General features: G+C 29.4%; 2 protein-coding genes across 2 annotated transcripts; both read left to right on the top strand.

Moving 5' to 3' along the window:
- The first annotated feature begins 2,045 nt into the window (after nucleotides 1–2,045).
- LOC101489899 (protein NSP-INTERACTING KINASE 1-like) lies at nucleotides 2,046–8,148 on the top strand. Its single transcript, XM_004491707.4, has 11 exons — nucleotides 2,046–2,546; nucleotides 2,655–2,787; nucleotides 2,920–2,991; nucleotides 3,345–3,488; nucleotides 3,584–3,655; nucleotides 3,756–3,815; nucleotides 3,908–4,005; nucleotides 4,279–4,428; nucleotides 4,699–5,040; nucleotides 5,928–6,307; nucleotides 7,264–8,148. Exons 1-11 carry the CDS (start codon nucleotides 2,438–2,440, stop codon nucleotides 7,591–7,593), a joined length of 1,890 nt encoding a protein of 629 aa, XP_004491764.1. The 5' UTR covers nucleotides 2,046–2,437; the 3' UTR covers nucleotides 7,594–8,148.
- Nucleotides 8,149–8,647: 499 nt separating this feature from the next.
- LOC140919646 (small ribosomal subunit protein uS2c-like) lies at nucleotides 8,648–19,114 on the top strand. Its single transcript, XM_073366248.1, has 3 exons — nucleotides 8,648–8,834; nucleotides 8,947–9,063; nucleotides 19,041–19,114. The coding sequence occupies exons 1-3, from the start codon at nucleotides 8,648–8,650 to the stop codon at nucleotides 19,112–19,114; spliced, it is 378 nt and encodes a 125-aa protein (XP_073222349.1).
- The last annotated feature ends 682 nt before the right edge of the window (nucleotides 19,115–19,796 follow it).

The following is a 19,796-nucleotide window of genomic DNA, read 5'->3' as shown; positions in this document are numbered from 1 at the left end:
AGGTAGGTAAAGCTAAGCCCACAAAAAAGTAACAAACATGATTTGCAGAAAGAGATGTGTGGGTCACACAGAAAGAAAGAGAGAGAGGAATGGCACTTGCAGCTTTTCCTTTTCAAACTTTTATTACTCTCTTGGAACAATTTTAAGGGAATGACTGTCTGCTGTGAGAAAAGACCAAAGAGACCCAAGTGTGTAATTGTTAACTCACAAGTGGTTTGTGGAATCTATAAAGCACACCCCATGCCACCATCACCTAACTTTGATTTACACCACAAAATAAATCAATTTTGTTGAATTATTGTCACTTTTTCTTTACTATAATAATTTATCACCTATTTGATAATAAAATTATCATCAAAATAATTGATATTTTTAATTTTTGTGATATAAATTATATTTTTTAATTATACTATATAATTAATATTGCATATACATTGTTCTCAATTGAGTAACATATATTTTACATTTATGATAATGGTTTTTTTTTTGGATGACAATGTTAAATATATTAATACTAAATAATAATAATTTAGTAAAAGTGAATTTTTTCTTTTGTTTATACAATTTTTTAATTAATATAAAATAGACACACACAAAAATGGATTATTAGAGTGTAGATGGAGGATTATAATTTGGTTAATTTTTATTTATATTAGGGAGAACAATCATTAATCTTCTATATAACTAAACTTATGCATATTTTAATAATAATAAATATATTTGGATTTACAGATAAAAAAATACATATGGAGTTATACAAAAATAAGTAAACCACGATCAAATAAAAAAATATAACATAATTTGAATATTTAATTATTAATATAATATTTTTACAGATAAATAAACGGATAATCACCTCAAAATATGACATTCATTTAAATATTTATTGGTATAATAAATAAACATATTAAATATGAGAGTGTAAAAAATAATTACATTTCAACAATTTCATTTATATTATAATTGTCATAATATGTTATAGTAAATTTCTAAATTTTTTATTCTATATTATTTACTTTAATATAATATTACACCACCATGTACATCCACAAATATATTAATTAGAAGTTTGTTTATAATAAAACATAAGAAAGGCAACAGAGATTTTCATGGTTCATCCATGGTGGGTCACCAAATCCATCATCAATCTCCATCCTCCACTACACTCCATCTCCTCGAGATTCTCACATTCTCTACACCTTAATTAATAATTAAATATAAAAATATTTGGATTTTAGGACTTTATTGAATGCACAGAGAATTTAGGATTCTCTATAGTCCCCAACAAGCAAGCACAATCCAATTCATGCATGAATAATTTTTGAAATGCCCATCTTGGCAATTATATGTATATTTTTATTTATTCTGTATACATTAACGGTGTAGACTTTTTATATATATATATTGAATTAAATTATTTTATATAAGTTTTAAAAAGTATTTTAAAAACAAGTTAAAAAAATGTAACACTATAATATAAAAAATTTATATTATCGGCGTATAAAAATAATCACTATTATTTGAATGATTTAATTAAAATTATGAATGGTCATTTTCACTAGAAAGGGAATGAAAAATTAAATCACTGTGGTGTTATTCTTTAATACTGTACATGGATATGCTTAATTTTGAATAAAATAAAATCTAATGATGTCTCATATTCCTCAACTTCCAATACTTTTTTAATTTACTACTGTTCTAATGCATGTATAGATAATGAGTCATGAAATCCTTTTTCTACTTTATGTGCATGTGCATGATTGACTCAAAAGTCAATTTCCAATTTTACCCCTATCAAATATACATTTGAATTTTTTTTATATAAAAAAAATTAAGAGAAGACAAAATATTATTAACTAAACTGAATTAATAATTATTTTATAATTGTCGCCGCTATTAAATTTTTATAAACTTAAAATTGTTGATGATTTTAACTGATATAAAATTATTCAACAAAAATTTGTTTAATTGATAAGAATTAAACTCAAATCGGGACTTTGAGTTCGAATCCAATATCTTTCTTTGTAAACATTCTCTACATCTTGAGATTTTTTTTACTGTCCATTAAACTTGTTTTATAACAAAAATTAGAATTTTATTTTTGTTTACAGGTTCGTGAGTCAGTGACAGGCATGCTAGTTCCCTTTATACTGCACAAAAACACATCTTTCTCTTTTCTTTTCTATTTTTCTTCCTCTCCACTTAATCTGACACAATATTTTTGGGTGAATGAGATTCTATCATGTAAAAGAAGAAACTAAGTTTTTTTTCTTTCTTTTCTTGTTTTGAACATCAAATCAAAGTGAGGAAAACAACAACATCCATTTGAAAACTGTTTCAAACATTTGAAAAATAAAACATCATCATTATCAGTTACAGTTAGTTAAGGATTCTCAAATTAGTACTACTGGTGTTCTGTTTCTTGAAAATAAATTTCATGTTGAAAATGGTGAAACCAAGAGGAGTAGTTCTTCTTTGTTTTGCATTGTTCTTGTTTTTGAGCTCTTCAAATGCTTTACTTTCTCCTAAAGGTGTAAACTTTGAAGGTAAAATTTGAAATTTTTTACTTACAAGTTACATGTTGCTAGGTTCATATGAGTTCCATGTGTAGAGTTTTGAATTGGGTTTCTACCATTTCTTTTTTCTTTTTGCAGTTCAAGCTTTAATGGGTATAAAAGACTTTTTAATGGATCCGCATGGTGTTCTTGATAATTGGGATGGGGATGCAGTTGATCCATGTAGTTGGACTATGGTCACATGTTCTAATGAAAATCTTGTCATTGGCTTGTAAGTTGAATAAGCTTTTCTTCAATATTGTATTTTGAAATTGAAAAATGAAAATTTAAAAAAAGATCAATAATTATTATAACAGTAATTTGGTTTTAAATGTTTGTATGAAAATGGTCTTGTTTGGTGTAGGGGCACCCCTAGTCAAAGTTTGTCAGGTACTTTATCTCCAAGCATAGGCAATTTAACCAACCTTCAGATTGTGTAAGTAATCAAAACTCAGAATACACTACCCGCATGTTTGAATTCACGATGAATTTGATGAAATTGTGCTGGTGCCGTAAATTTGTTGAAACTTTAGGATGCAACTTTTACTAAATTTACGGTGACATACCATGATTTAGCCAAACTCGCCTGCAATTCACACATGCACTATGCAATTTAACATTTCAACGTGGATGTTCTTAATTCTTTTTTATTGAACGAATCGAAGTGACAAGGGTTGAATCTTAATAGATCATGGCAACAATGCTACTTTGTCACTAATAATATTTTGTCGTGTATTTTAAAGTGGTCTGCAAACAAACTGAGATTATTTGTTTTTGATTACTTTTCAGACTTTTACAGAATAACAACATAACTGGATCAATCCCTTCAGAATTAGGAAAACTTCCTAAGCTTCAAACTCTTGATCTCTCAAATAACTTCTTCAGTGGTGAAATTCCTCCTTCTCTTGGTCACCTAAGAAGTCTCCAATACTTGTAAGAATATAATTTTGAAATTTTAAGATTTAGCTATTTTTTTATTATCAATTTTTGTGATGTTTGAAGCTGAAAAGTTATTGAAATTGTTTCAGGAGGCTGAATAATAATAGTCTTGTTGGTGAATGTCCAGAATCACTAGCTAACATGACACAACTTGCTTTTCTGTAATATACACAAACTCTTCTTTTTTTTATATTATGCATTAATTTTGTTTGTATTTATTGTGTTGTTAAAGATGTTAATTTGTTGTGATTTATAATTCAGTGATTTGTCCTACAATAATCTTAGTGGACCAGTACCAAGAATTTTGGCCAAATCATTCAGGTAAATCTCTATTTAAATGTATGTGATTTTTTTTGCATGAATGAAAAACATAAAATTGAGTTCTAAGTGGAATTTTGTTGTTGTTGTTTCAGCATTGTTGGTAACCCTCTTGTTTGTGCTACTGGAAATGAACCAAATTGTCATGGAATGACACTAATGCCAATATCCATGAACTTAAACAACAGTGAAGGTAAGGTCATTGAAAACAAAATTATGATTAATTATGCATTGTGTTAATTTTCTATATATTGTACTTTAATATTTACTATGCATCATGGTTCTAAATTCCGGTTGTGGTTAGTTGCAAACCTTAATAATATGGCGAAATGCGGCCATAATTGTTGTTGCAACGTCGTTGCACAGACCTATACAACTTTTATACTGTGGTTGCAGATTGCAATTTAGAACGATGCTTTGTATTGTTATTGCTTTGATGTTGATTGCAATATCTTTGCTTCCCTAGATGCTTTACCATCAGTCCGGCCGAAAACTCATAAAATGGCGATGGCTTTTGGGTTGAGTCTTGGATGTCTCTGCTTGATAGTTATTGGTTTTGGAGTTGTTCTTTGGTGGAGACACAAGCATAATCAACAACCATTTTTTGATGTCAAAGGTACTTTTTCATTAGAAACTTTAAAGACAATACATGAACAATGTAAATTTGTTTTACACTAACATCTAATAAGAGTGCACTACTCTAACTCGTCATTCAACTCCTTAATGTATATTTTGAAATTGTTTGTATGAAGTGGCAAAATGGTAGCTCATATTGATTATCAGTGTAAAACAAATTTACACCGGTAGTTCATACCCTTTTTAAGCCGTATAATTTTGAGGTTCAATATAGTTTCTCCGATTTATGACAAATTCTTAAATGTTTTAGACCGGCATCATGAAGAAGTTTACCTTGGAAACTTGAAGAGGTTTCCATTTAGAGAACTTCAGATTGCAACTCACAACTTCAGCAACAAAAACATACTTGGAAAAGGTGGTTTTGGAAATGTGTACAAAGGAGTTCTATCAGATGGTACTATTGTAGCTGTAAAGAGGCTTAAAGATGGCAATGCAGCTGGAGGAGAGATTCAATTTCAGACTGAAGTTGAAATGATTAGCCTTGCAGTGCATAGAAACCTTCTTAGACTTTATGGATTTTGCATGACACCAACTGAAAGGCTTTTGGTTTATCCTTACATGTGCAATGGGAGTGTTGCTTCTCGATTGAAGGGTAAGCTCATTTGTAAAATTTATGTTAGAATAGTAAATTCGGTTCTAAACTAAACAGATAAATAAATGCACAAGAACACAACGATTGATTAGAGTGACTGCTGTAGTTTTTTATTATGCAATAAATTAGGGCTACAAAGTACAAAGCTTTGTTTAAATAATATGGTATAGTTTTCAATGAATTATTATTAATTAAAATGACACTGATGACCATTTCTTACAATTGTCTCTGAACGGATTTGAAGTCTGTATCTTGAGGTTACAAAGTCAAACTCTTACCATTGAGCCGATACCTCATGATCAATCTGCAGTGTATTAGTATTGCAAAGTACAAATCCACTACACTTGAGTGTTTGCCCTACTTGTCAACGAATACGAGCCATACTCATCACTTTCATATGCAAATTTTAGTGTTCCTAATTTAGGGATAGTTTTGATGTCAGTTTTGTGACTGAACTAACACCTCATGGTTAATTTGCATGAATTAGGAGTACAAAGTACAAATTTACTTCACTCGAGCGTCTACTCTATTTATTAGTGAATTCGAGCCATACTCAAAACTTTCATATACAAATTTAGACTACCTAATTTAGGGGCCGTTTAGTTTGTGAAAAATATTTCCTAAAATGTGTGTTCATTTTACTTTGATAAAAAACTCTTGAAGTAAACCATTATCATGAACATAAGATGAAATATTAGTTAATGAAGATGCATTTCTGGAAATAGTGAAAGCAATGTTGTCATTTTCATTGTTTCTACAAAATGTAGACAATTATTCATTTCAAAGTCTCTTACATCTTTATTAACGAGTAATATTAACACAAATTTTAAGAAAATAAAATAAAAATGTTTTCACAAAATATACATCCAAATTTTGTGATTTTTCAGGTAAACCAGTCTTGGATTGGGGCACAAGAAAGAACATTGCATTAGGAGCAGCAAGAGGACTATTATACCTTCATGAGCAATGTGATCCAAAGATAATTCATAGGGATGTAAAAGCTGCAAACATATTGCTAGATAACTATTATGAAGCTGTAGTTGGAGATTTTGGTTTGGCAAAGCTTTTGGATCACCAAGATTCTCATGTCACAACTGCAGTGAGAGGAACTGTAGGGCATATTGCCCCAGAATATCTATCCACAGGACAATCTTCTGAGAAGACTGATGTGTTTGGATTTGGCATTCTGCTTCTTGAATTAATTACAGGACAGAGAGCCTTAGAGTTTGGAAAAGCTGCTAACCAAAAAGGAGCCATGCTTGATTGGGTAATTAATGCTATTTTCTTTCCATTTATTATTCATTAAAAAATTTCCTCTTAATCTTAAGTCAAATGAGTATGTAAGTGATGGGGCTCAGGTGGTTAAGGAAACTTTAGTTATGGATGAATTGCTCGGAAGTACCTGAATTTGAATCCTGACTGGAACAGTTTTTGGCCAAGCTTCACCGAATTCTAGATTACTAAAGCTCCATTTTCATGGGAATAAGAGGGTTAAAAAAAAAAATCAAATATAGAATGTCAGAATATACGCAGCTATAATGTTGTTGCCTTGTGACCTGGAGGTCGTAGTATCGAATCAACTTATTCCCTCCATATTATCAATATTCCAAAATGATCACTAAAATTATAAAATGTTAATCAAATTTGTCCTTAAGTCTGAATATGTTATCAAATGCATGTTTGACATTATTCACTTAGTTCAAATACATCCCTCACAATACCAATTTAATATTATTATTGCCCCCCAATACTAGCAAAGGGAGGAATCTGATTAACATTTTAAAATTTCATAGATCATTTTGAAATTTTGTTAATGTAGATGATTAGATTGATATAGTTCTACCCCTCCATATTATCAATATTCCAAAATGATCACTAAAATTATAAAATGTTAATCAAATTTGTCCTTAAGTCTGAATATGTTATCAAATGCATGTTTGACATTATTCACTTAGTTCAAATACATCCCTCACAATACCAATTTAATATTATTATTGCCCCCCAATACTAGCAAAGGGAGGAATCTGATTAACATTTTAAAATTTCATAGATCATTTTGAAATTTTGTTAATGTAGATGATTAGATTGATATAGTTCTACAATTTAAAATTATAAATTAGGTATTAACTCAAATTAAAAATAGTCTCTCTGCATGTGAGCCTCGTGCACCGACCTACCGTTAATCTCAAATCGAATAACAAGTCCTTATATGATTGAATTCAGGTGAAGAAAATTCATCAAGAGAAGAAGCTAGAATTGCTAGTAGACAAAGATCTAAAAAGCAACTATGACAAAAATGAGCTTGAAGAAATGGTTCAAGTAGCTCTCTTGTGTACACAATACCTTCCAAGCAATAGACCTAAAATGTCTGAAGTTGTAAGGATGCTTGAAGGTGATGGACTAGCTGAGAGATGGGAAGCTTATCAAAAAACAACTGATAATTCCAATGCCAAATACAAACCTCATGAATCATCTTTGTCAGATAGATATTCTGATCTTACTGATGATTCTTTGTTATTAGTTCAAGCCATGGAGCTCTCAGGACCAAGATGAATTGTTTAATATATTTATTTTTTTTTTTATCTTAAAGTTTTCAAAAGAATGAATAGAAAATTCAGGAATTCAGATTTCTTGCGGTAAAAGAATCGCAAATTCACGAAGTCGGGGTTTTGTGATCCGTTTGATTGGGATCAAACAATTAAAAAATATATCTTTTTTATTTTAATTTTATAATTAAAAATACTGAATTTGAGTTTGGACCATCTAATTTCGATCAAACGGCCACAAATATCCCGACTACGTAAATGCAGCGATTCTTAACTGCATTGAAAATGGGTCTGAAATTAAACAGCATATGTTAATTGAGTGTATTTAAATGTGTCTTGAAGATTGTATGTTGTATGATATTAGGAGGTATATCAAAGCTGAAAAAGGTTTTGATGAAGTTTTTGTTTACTTTGAAATGTACAGAATCTGATTAATTGAATGTTGTTATATTATTTTGTAATTCAAATTTTGTAATGATAAAAGATTAACAAAGCCTGTATTGGTTTTGAAGTGAAATTTTGTGTTTATATGTATAATGAATAATCATACTCTGTCTTCTTTTGTTTTTTCTCCTGTATTTACAATATCTACAAAAGATGGTTGAAAATACCTCATGTTATACTCCTACCCTACAAATGTTATGAAATGACGTTTTTAATTTCATATAAATATTAAAAGTTTTCATTTTCAATTCACAATATCATTTCAGTTTTTTTATATATAATTAGTGTCAAAATTTTCTTTTTTTAGAATTTTTTTTTCTAAATTTTCCCATACAAAAGTTATACTTGGGAAAACTTTTGGAAAACTTGAAACTACAAGTTTTCTGGAAATTTAAAAATAAATTTTTTTTTTTAAAAAAATTATTCAGTTCCAGAAAATTTTAAAAGTTTTTTGGTACACACAGCCTGTTCTAAAAAACCTGAAACCCCAAAGTCTCCGAAAATTTTAAAAAAGAACTTCAAAACAAATCTGTCTATTTTTCTATTTTTTTTTATAAAATAAAAATAAAGTGTGGGGATAAATGACAAAAAGATATTGGAACATAACTTTTGAAGAGATGATGGAAGCTGGAGTTCATTTTGGCCATGATACTAGGAAATGGAATCCTAGAATGGCACCTTATATATCAGCAAAGCGTAAGGGTATTCATATTATAAATCTTACTCGAACTGCTCGTTTTTTATCCGAAGCTTGCGATTTGGTTTTTGATGCAGCAAGCAGAGGAAAACAATTCTTAATTGTTGGTACAAAAAAAAAAAGCAGTTGATTCAGTAACACGGGCTGCAATAAGAGCTCGATGTCATTATGTTAATAAAAAATGGCTCGGAGGTATGTTAACGAATTGGTATACTACAGAAACTAGACTTCGTAAGTTCAGGGACTTGAGAATGGAGCAAAAGACGGGAAAACCGAACTCTCTTCCAAAAAGAGATGCCGCTATGTTGAAGAGACAATTATCTCATTTGGAAACATGTACGGGATTTTTTTTTTCTTTCAAATTTGCTGATACACAACTTGTTCTGGAATTGAAACCCCAAATTTTTCTAGAAATTTAAAAAAAAAAAAAAAATTTTCAAAACAAAAATAGTCTGTACCGGAAAACTTGAAACTACAAGTTTTCTGGAAATTTAAAAATAAAATTTTTTCAAAAAAAATTATTCAATTCCGGAAAATTTTAAAAGTTTTTCAATACACAACCTGTTCTGAAAAACTTGAAACTCCAAAGTCTCCAAAAATTTTAAAAAATAATTTCAAAACAAATCTGTCTGTACGGGATTTTTTTTTTTAAATTTGCTGATACACAACTTGTTCTGGAATTGAAAACCCAATTTTTTCTGGAAATTTAAAAAAAATTTGTTTTTCAAAACAAAAGTAGTTTGTATCGAAAAAATTGAAACCCTTAAGTTTTCTGGTAGTTTATAAATAATTTTAAGAAAAAATCGTCTCTATCGGAAAATTTATTCGCAAGTTTTTCGGCAGTCTATGTTTTCAAGCTTTTGTAACGAAGAATCTAAATTAAGTTTTCTGAAAAACTTTTGCGTATCGAAAAACTTAAATTGGTTGTTGCGGAAATCTTTAGATGGTAAAAAATATATATATATATATAGGGTTAATTGTTCAAGATTTTTTGTCAAATAAAAACTTATATGGCCGGTGAGATTACCAAAACTCTATTCAAATGGTTCATCCTCGCAATCAACATTTTATAAGTACAAATTTCTGAAAATTGAATCAACATTTTATAAATACAAAATTCTAAAAATTGAATTTTATACACTACAGTTGAACTTATACCGACTAAATGTAAAATTCAATTCTATCCCACTCATTTTCATCCAATTAAAGGTAAAAAAAAATTACTCCAAAATCCTACCCCTCACCAAAATATCTGGTAATTAAATTTTTCCACTAAAAATTCGGTACACAAATTAACACAACCAGAAATTGTATTTTCAAAATTTCCAGCAGTGTAATTTGTGTTTCGGAAATTTCACGCCACAAAATTTCCGGTAATTAATTTTATTCTACACATTTTTGGTACATAAATTTATTATTATTATCTTTTATTCTGAATTTTTTTAAACTTTTTTTGTAGGGACAAAAAATTACAATTATGTATAGATTTGACTGAAGCATTTACAACTAATCATATTTTTGAGTCACGAGAAGTTGTCATATCATGGGCAAGAGAGGTTGGCCGACAAATCGAGTATTTGTTGTGATTACTCGCCCTGACATAGAGACCAAAAAGAGGGGAAGGAAGTCAAAATTAATTCTTGGTTGTGATAGATGTGGAAAATATAAGTCAAATAAAAGTAACTCAGAGACATTAACTAAAAGGTGAGGTTGCCTGTTGAAACTCATATCGAGACCATTGAAGAATGACGAGGGATAAATTATTAGTTTAATGTGTGGACTTCACAACCATGAGTTAGTGGCTACTTTTGAGAATAATGCATTTGTAGGACGCTTAAAAGAAGAAGATAATAATCATGTTAACGGGCTGACGAAGTATCACGTTGCACTGAGAAACATCTTGTCATCTTTAAAAGATCGAGATAAGGAGAACATGTCTAATATTTCTCAAATTTATAAGCGACGAACCACATACATGGAGAATTTGAAAGGACCAAAAACTGACATGCAACATCTATTTAAGCTACTTGAAACTAAGAAATATGCTTGTTAGAGTAGAACTGATGAAGACTCCAACATTGTGAGGGACATGTTTTGGATGCACCCAAATTCCATAACTTTGTTGAACATGTTCCTCTTGTATTGATAATGGATATCCCCTACAAAACCAACAAGTATATGTTACCATTGTTTGAAGTTGTTCCTCAAGTGATCGTGATTAATAAAGAACATGCTTTGATGAATGCAATTGAAGTTGTATTTTCATCTTTAACAAATTTACTTTGTCAACTTCATATCAACAAAAACGTTGGAGCCAAATGCAAATATATATATTGAAGAAGGATATGCATAAACTTATTCTAGATTTGTGGAGGAAAATTATTTGTTGTTATGAAAAGAAGGAGTATGAAGAATTTTTGCAAATATTTGAGCAAGTATGTGTCGATAATATTATTTTCTTTGACGACGTTAACGACATATGGTTGGCTCCTCACAACGAAATATTTATTGAAGCATAAATCAATCGAGTGTTGCATCTAGAAAATACTACGACTAATAGACATGTCATTAAAACTTTGCATTTTGTTTTATATTTATACATGTTTAGGATTAAACATGCATGTTTGATAGATTTTTTATTGAAATAATACCACCTTTTTATGTTTGAATATTAGGGTCGAGTTTGCTCATTGATCATTGAAGAGATTTTTAGAACACAATAAAAGATATTTCTGTAAGACATGAGATGATATGAATGATATGTTGAAGTTGCAAATTATTAAGATAAAATGGTTATTTGAGACAAGTAAGGGTCACAAAAAGCATATACACAACAATTCATTCTATGAGAATTTGACTTGAGTTGTATCAGAAAAACTTTAGCTGATATTGTTGATGAACACAAGACAGTCAGCTATGTCGATAACAACAAAGTCGTGTGTCGTTGTATACTTAAAAACTCTCATAGATTATCTTGTGCATATGAGTTGTTAGGATAAAAGTTGGAAGGTGTTACAAACTCGTTGGATGCTAGTTCATATACATTAGAGGAAATTAACCATGAATAGTGGTCCTAGGAAAGAAAAGTTAGAAAACAATTCAGAGTTGGACATTACCGCAAAGGAAGAAAAGTTAGAAAACGAATAAGAGGTTGTTCACGTTGCTGATGCATGTTATCCCAGTGTTGCTCATGTTCCTCCTAATCATCATGTTGTATATGGTCCTCAAACGCAGGATAATGTTGCTCCTCTTGCTCAAACTCAAGTTGAATATAATAATTCTCCTCTTTTTGCATCTATTTGTTTCTCTTTCTCATTTTTTTAACGACAGTTTTCCTATTAGATTATGTAGAAGGTCAAACTCGAGAATGTTCCACATTATTTTTCGCTCCTCAGGTTCTCACTGAAAAAAATGTAAACAAAAAATATGGAACAAAAAAACCTTACCCGGAAATTTCATAAACCAAATTTTTTATAGTTAAATTTCAATATCGGAAATTTAATTTTTGAAATTTTCGGGAGTTAGTTTCAACCAAAAATTTGAAGTTTTCAGTAATTATATTTAATATCAGAAATTTCAATAAAAATTTCTAGTTGAAAACAACACCTACTGGATATTTCAAATTTCTGATTGAAACTAACTTCCAAAAAATTAATTTTTGAAATTTTTTATATTAAAATATAATTATAGAAAATTTCGTTTATGAAATTTTCGGTTAGAAATTATATTTAAAAAAATTACTTTTTTAAATTTTTTGAAATAAGGAGTGTATAATGAAAAAATCCAAATTTAATTTAGTTTTTAATATTCATTTAAGGATATTTTAGTAAATTAAAGATATATTTTTAAATGGAAGAATATAAGACCAATTATCGGATACAAAATTTAATTTTAAAACCATTCAATTAGTGAAGTCTTTTGGCCCGTGAGATTTGATGGGCCTCCTTGCCATTTATTAAGATCATTTGAAAAAAAAGCATACTGCATATATTCCCGCAATTATCCCACAAATTTTATGAAATACCAAAAATTCCTATGACTAATTTATAGAGAAATGTACTATGCACTCCCCGTTTTTACCTCCCACCTCCCCAATTTTTGATATTGATTATCTTATCCTTTTTGACTTTTCAAAAATTTCAGAATATTCGAAAGTTTGAAACTTTCGAAATTATTCAAAGTGAGTTTTTTTTTCTATATTTCAAAACTTTTGTTAAATTCAAAACATTCGAAACCTAAATTAACAGAATTAAATACAAATTTCGAAACTTTCGATAAATCTGAAAGTTTCAAAATGAACTTTTCCAGAAACCTTTGAAAGTTTGAAAGAATGTGAAACTTTCGAAGCTATAACTTTCGGAACTTTTGATGAATTTGAAAGTTCCGAAACACAAATTTCAGAAAATTTCGAAAGTTTCGATGAATCTGAAACTTCCAAAACACATATTCTTCAAAAGTTTCAAACAATCGAATTATGTCAGTTTGAAAGTTTCAAAAATTTCGAAACTTTCGAATTTTTCAAAATTCGAAACTTCCATTGAATTTCAAACTTCCGAAAGTTGAATCTTTGAAAGTTTCAATATGTTCGAAAGTTTTGCATTTCGAAACTTTCATATCGTTCGAAACTTTCTGCATTTCGAAAGTTTCGTATTCAATGAAAGTTTTGAAAGATTCATTATTTCTGGGAAAAATGAACTTCGAAAGTTTCGTCATCATATAAACTTTCAAATTTTTAGTAAAATCCTATTTCGAATATTTGGAAGTTTCGAATTTTTACTTACTTTTGTATTTCGAATGTTTCAATATTTCAAATGTTTGGTAGGGTCAGATTCGAATAATTAAAAGTTTCGAATGAAGTGGGTGAAAAAAGAAAAGTAAATTTTTTTGGAATTTTCATATATGGGGGAGTGGGAGGTTAAAGTGGGGGGTGCACGGTACAAACCTCTAATTTATATCAAAATGAAAAATTATTTTTAAGACAGAAAAAAATAATAAACAATGTATTTTACTTATACACCTCGCTTCATTTATTAACACACCTACTATGCAACTTGATGACTGCACCTACTCGATTATCCATTGTAACAATTCTATTTTTTTTTTTTGTTTTTTACAAATATTGTTTGGATTGATTGATCTGATTGAAATATTTTGGAAATTTTTAAAGACTTTTAAAAATATAAGAATGAAATAAAAATGGCAAATAGGCCACACCTTAAGAAATGGGCTACCTTTCTTGCTAAAGCCCATTTCTTGCCTTTTAGCCATTGCATGCAGTAAATTAAGAACCTCTTTGACCAAACAAAAAGGTATTACCCAAAAATAAAGAGACCAAACAAAAAGGTAGCAAAATGACCCCACAACAACAAAACATAATAACATATACATTTAAGTTTTTGCAAAGTAATTAAAAAACATCGAAATGATAATTTTAACAAAGGTAAACTTACCTATTATTATTAGCAATAATGCTGTTAATACAATTTGGAATTTTACTAAAAAGAAGAAAACTAACTAAAGATACACCTCTCCCTCATTCACCGTGCATATGGATAAGAATTATTCTATTCTAACTATCACAAAGATACCAAAATAATATGACACTGAATAAAATTTTATTTTGATATTGTTATTGACCGCAATAGTTTTGTATTAGTTTATATCTCTTGAAAAAATTCGAAAAATATTAAATGAATAAGATGTGGAGAAAAAAATAATGAATGAGAGAGAAAAATATTTTAAGTTTAAAAATGTTACAATTTAAAAAATATATATTCAATAAAACAATTCTTAACATTTGAAAGTTGTCTCAAACTTATATCATTTAAAACTTTTAAGAAATTATTTTGAGTCATAAATGTGTTACGCAATCTATATTTTTTCTATTTCTTTGAAGGATTAGTATGTGCACTAATACATTTGCATGATTTTGTGTCGGAATTTGTATTAACCATCTCTTTTGTCGAATTATACTAACGTTCAAGTTATATTCTAAAAAATTAACTTATGGTGTTACACATACCATAAAAAAATATTTATTTATTTTTATTTATTTATTATTTTTAAAATCATATATATATAAATATTGTGATTTGCCTGATAATATAAAATTGATGATAAAACATTTACTATGTCAAAAAAAAATTAATCATAAAACATTTACCACGTAAAATGACAAGAAAATTATACCTCAAACAATATTTAATTCCTATCTCATATCATATTCAACCCAAATTACCCGTATTACATTTTTCTATTAATTTTTTTTTACTTTTTAAATAAAAAAATTGTCTTAGATTCAATTTATATTGCAAAAAATTTAAAATTAAATTTGTTGATACTTAAAAAAAAACAATTTTTTAAAATATCAATGAAAGTTTGTCGGTTTCAAGTGATAATCACCAAATGGCCCATAAGGCCATTGACTAAGCTGGCAAAAGGCAGCTACGACCCAGAGGAAGAGTTCCACAAACTCAGAAATGTAGTCTTATATGTGATTGATTTATAAGATTCATGAACATACAGAAGAAAAAATACTCTTACAATTTTAAAAAGTTTATAACAATTGTTTTAGAGGAATTGATGCATGTTCGTTTTTAACTAAGAAAAATACTATAAATTGAATATAGTTAATAATTACCTGTAGAATAATTTTACATAATCAATTTATTCAACTATTTATCTACACTTTGACAAGATGTTGACATTCGATAAGATTGATGAAATCTGTTTTATACTTTACATTGCTGATGTATAGTTGTTAATTCATTTCACACCAAGAGTATTTATTTTCTTTAATTTATAATTATAGGAGTACAAGGTTTTCTTCTTTTCTTATTACGTTCCCCCCTCATTTTATGGCGTTGGGGGCATTTTTATGACAAAGTGGAGGCAGATAGTGACTGGTCATAGTCTCATTTTATGGTTGGTTATACATGGCTCTCATTTTATGTAGAGTAATAAAATTGTATAGTTAAATATTATTTCTATAAATAATTGTATAAGCACTTTTTAAAAATTATTAAAAGCATCTATTTAAATACATAAATCTATATATAAAGAATATTCTAAAAATATTTATATATTTACTAAAAAAATATCTGCACATATAATTAACACATTATTTATTAATAATTTTTTATTATATTTATAGAAAAAAAAGCAACAAATATAATATAGAAATATAAATAAAATTTTATATTTAATTTAATTAATAAATAACGAAATTATTAAACTGAATGTTATATTTCAAATTTAAATTTGAGATGTTGTAGTTTTATATAAATTTTTAATAAATTTATTATTATTAAAAAAATGTAGATAATATTGTACAATCAAGCTAGCAAATCAAAATCTAACTGCAGACAAATACAAGATGTCGACCAATACATACTCTATAGAAACCTTCCACGTTTGTCAACATTTTGTCTAGGTTTTATTTAGAGCCACATATTTTCCCCTCTTAGATACTTAGTTATAGGTATTATCATAATCCAAAAACGTCATTGTAATTTCTCGTCACATCTCCACAACAAACAATCATAATTTGCAACTTCAATGTCGACTCGCACTGCGCAAGCAAAATTTGTCATTGCTTATCTTCATCCCTTGCATTACATTATATACTCATTTAACCACGTCAATTATAAATATAGTTAATATTATTTTAAATATTTTTTTTAAAGATTTTGAGTTGATATATGATTTTAATTCTTTTTTTTATAAATTTTGAAATATTTGATTTGATGGTGTTTTAATGTTTCTTCGAACTTCTCAACTAGAGCTGTCAAAAAAGACCTAAATTCCTAGATCCTTTAATTTTTTTTTTTAAAAACTCTTAATATTATGCCCCTATCAAAATAATTTTTTTAAAATCTCGGCACATTATTTCATGGGACTTAAGAGAGGGTGCTCAGGGGGCTTATAGGCCCCCAATAATTTTTTATCAAAAAAAAAAACCGAATTTTATTTATCGGTGAAAAAACCAAAAAAAATTGTTTCTCGAAAAAAAGTTAAAAAAAATGATCAATTTTTTTTAAAACATGGGTTATAGGCCCACTAAGCCGACATAATTTTAGGGGGCCTTCTTTTTGGGGGCCTTTTAAATTATAAAATTTTTTGGCCCCTCCAACATGTGGGCTGGGACCAATAATTAGGAGGCTTGTCAAATTGACAGCTCTATTCTCAACATCATCTATATTTAAAATTTTAAAATTATTAATTCATTGAAACTATTTGTTAAGACATATAGTCATATTAATTAAACAATATTGTTACAATCTTATACGTTGTATAAATTTATTGTTAGACATAAGTCCTCTAGATCATGATTTCGACATAATTAACAAACATACAATGTACATGTATCATTTGATAAATCTAACAGGTTGAACTGAGTAACATTTCAGGAAAAAACAAGCAAACACTATACACTTGGAACAAAATCTTGGAACTCAAGGAATCAACCAAAATTTGAGGATGTGCTTGAGAAAGATGCAAATATGTATAGTGTGATTAGTGGTTATAGTAGTTATTTAGTAGATTCATCACTATGGTTTCATACTTAAGTATTTGCAAAAGTAAAAATGAAATCATAAAATAAGAAAGTAAATCAATTAACTGATAAGTCAATTGATGAATCAATTGGGCAATCGATTGTCTGACTCAGAACAAAAGTTTTTACTAAGTAAATCGATTGGGAAATCGATTACTTAAAGGCTTTTAGTGAAACCGGAGTTCTGGGTTTAATCCAATCAATTGGACAATCGATTGGGACATCAATTGAGTAATCGATTTTGTGATTCACTGTGACCAGCCAAGTCGATTGGCAAATCGATTGCATTAAAATGTCTGAGTCACTGTGATCAGCCAAATCGATTTACAAATCGATTGAACTAAATGTTTGAGTTACAGGAAGAATTCAGCTCATTGCCAAATCGATTATGACTATGAATATGCGTCGACTGAGCAATCGATTGTTTTGATCTCGTTGTTTGAACAAAACACCTATAATCGATTACTCAATCGATTCTGATATAATCTTAGTATCAGTTTCTGATTTATGCATTAACAGAATCGATTGGCAAATCGATTCATTCTTATATTTTCAAGATTCAAGAAAAACAAGAAACGCGATAATCGATTGGGCAATCGATTAAACTGGTTTTAAACTTTTATAAAATCGATTGACCTGATGTTTTCTGAATATATATAAGCTGATTCAATCACATTTTCTCACAACTAATACACTACACTTGAAACAATTATTCATTACACGTTTTCACAATACAGAAACTAGGAAAAACACTTTGAAAGAAAAAATTGTAACCACACACAAAATACTCATTTGGCAAATCCTTTTTGTGTGAAATTCATATTGTGATTGAGTCATCATCATTTGTCCTCTTTTATCTTTTCTATAAAAACAATCCGTAAAGAAAGTTCTAGAAATCTAGTAGTGTAAATTGGTGACTATCTTTGTTGGTGCATGTGTTCATCAAGAAGAAGTCTCATCTTGATCTCGTGAGGGTTTGGCGAGTAACTCTAGGGATAAGGTGACATTGTAATAGAAGCGAGTGAGTTAGATAGATAGGCCATGTGTGAGCTGGAAAATCTGTAAAACGTACTCAAGTCGATTCTATTGGAAAGGCTGAAATCTGGTTTAGATTTCAGGACTAGACGTAGGCTATCAAACAGATAGCCGAACCAGTATAAGTCCTGGTGCACGATTTTCTTATCTTTTCTCTTTATTTTGATATTGCTTGAATGCTTATTCTTGAATGTTTGTATTGGTGAATTTCTGTCTTGATTAATCTTTTGAATAAGCATTGTATCTGTACTCTTATATTGAAAATTCATGTAATTGTGAATCTTTGTTCCTGAATAAATTCTGTAACCGATCATTGTTAATCTGATTAATAATCTTGTAAAATTAGTAAAGACATTTCTCATATATTCTTTAACAAATAGAGGCCATAATTTCCTACAATTGGTATCAGAGCCTGATCTTTTTAGACTAACTCATAAAAGAAAATGACCTCTATAGAATTCCTTGGAGAAGGTGCATCCTTGGCTAGGCCCCCTGCATTTAATGGGGCTGTCTACATGTATTGGAAAGAGAGAATGTTAATTTTTCTTGATATACTAGAAGCAGTAATAGATGGTCCCTATGTGCCAACCATAGCTGGCACATGTCATTCATTAATCCCAAAACCCAGATCAGATTGGTCTAAGGATGACAAGAAAAAGGTTGGATACAATGGTAAGGCTAAAAACATTATTACCTCTGCTTTAAGTGCTGACAAATTTTTCAGGGTGTCTAACTGCAAAACTGCCAAGGAGATATGGAACACATTGCAACAAACGCATGAAGGAACAACAAATGTAAAAAGGGCCCCGAATCAACACGCTAATGCATGAGTATGAGCTGTTCAACATGAAGAAAGAGGAGTTCGTTAATGATATGCAGACAAGATTTACTCACAAAGTCAATAATCTAAATGCTCTTGGTAAGGTGATTGACAATGAGCAGCAAATCAGCAAAGTGATGAGGTGCTTGACCAGAGAGTGGTAGCCAAAGATCATTGCCATAGCAGAACCAAAAGACCTTGGTAGCATGTCAATTGCCACACTATTTGGAAAACTAAGAGAGCATGAGATGGAACTGCATAGACTGAGTGAGGCTGAACATACTGACAGAAAAAGAAAAGGGTTGTCTCTGAAAGCCCAAGCACATCAAACAAAGTCCGAACAAGAGATCTGCACTGACGATTCAAATAGTGAGATCGATGAAGATTCAAAAATTGGATTACTTGTCAGAAAATTCAAAAAGTTTCTGAAAAAGAAGGATAGAAAATCAAGAAAACCCTCAAATTCAAAGACATATGACAACAAGATAACCTGCTTTGAGTGTGGGAAGATAGGACATATAAAATCTGAGTGCTTCCAATTGCAAAACAGAAATAAGACTGCAAAGGCTAAAGGCAATCAACAACCTCCTAAGACCAGAAAAGCCTACATAGCTTGGAATGATAATGATGAAGAGTCCTCTGCATCTTCAGAAGAAGAAG

The sequence above is a fragment of the Cicer arietinum genome, chromosome 3 (assembly GCF_000331145.2).
Source record: "Cicer arietinum cultivar CDC Frontier isolate Library 1 chromosome 3, Cicar.CDCFrontier_v2.0, whole genome shotgun sequence".
Classification (NCBI taxonomy): domain Eukaryota; kingdom Viridiplantae; phylum Streptophyta; class Magnoliopsida; order Fabales; family Fabaceae; genus Cicer; species Cicer arietinum.
The sequence above is the reverse complement of the archived record's forward strand: the minus strand, read 5'-3'. Positions and strand labels throughout refer to the sequence as shown.

What these genes read in the sequence shown, in the direction of transcription:
- LOC140919646 (XM_073366248.1), top strand. Translation starts at nt 8,648, where the DNA reads ATGATGGAAGCTGGAGTTCATTTTGGCCATGATACTAGGAAATGGAAT. An exon ending in AAAACAATTCTTAATTGTTG is followed by an intron (nt 8,835 to 8,946) that starts GTACAAAAAAAA and finishes GGTATACTACAG; the next exon opens with AAACTAGACTTCGTAAGTTC. An exon ending in ATTATCTCATTTGGAAACAT is followed by an intron (nt 9,064 to 19,040) that starts GTACGGGATTTT and finishes CAAATTTTTCAG; the next exon opens with GGTGTCTAACTGCAAAACTG.
- LOC101489899 (XM_004491707.4), top strand. Translation starts at nt 2,438, where the DNA reads ATGTTGAAAATGGTGAAACCAAGAGGAGTAGTTCTTCTTTGTTTTGCA. An exon ending in GAAAATCTTGTCATTGGCTT is followed by an intron (nt 2,788 to 2,919) that starts GTAAGTTGAATA and finishes TGTTTGGTGTAG; the next exon opens with GGGCACCCCTAGTCAAAGTT. An exon ending in TTAACCAACCTTCAGATTGT is followed by an intron (nt 2,992 to 3,344) that starts GTAAGTAATCAA and finishes ATTACTTTTCAG; the next exon opens with ACTTTTACAGAATAACAACA.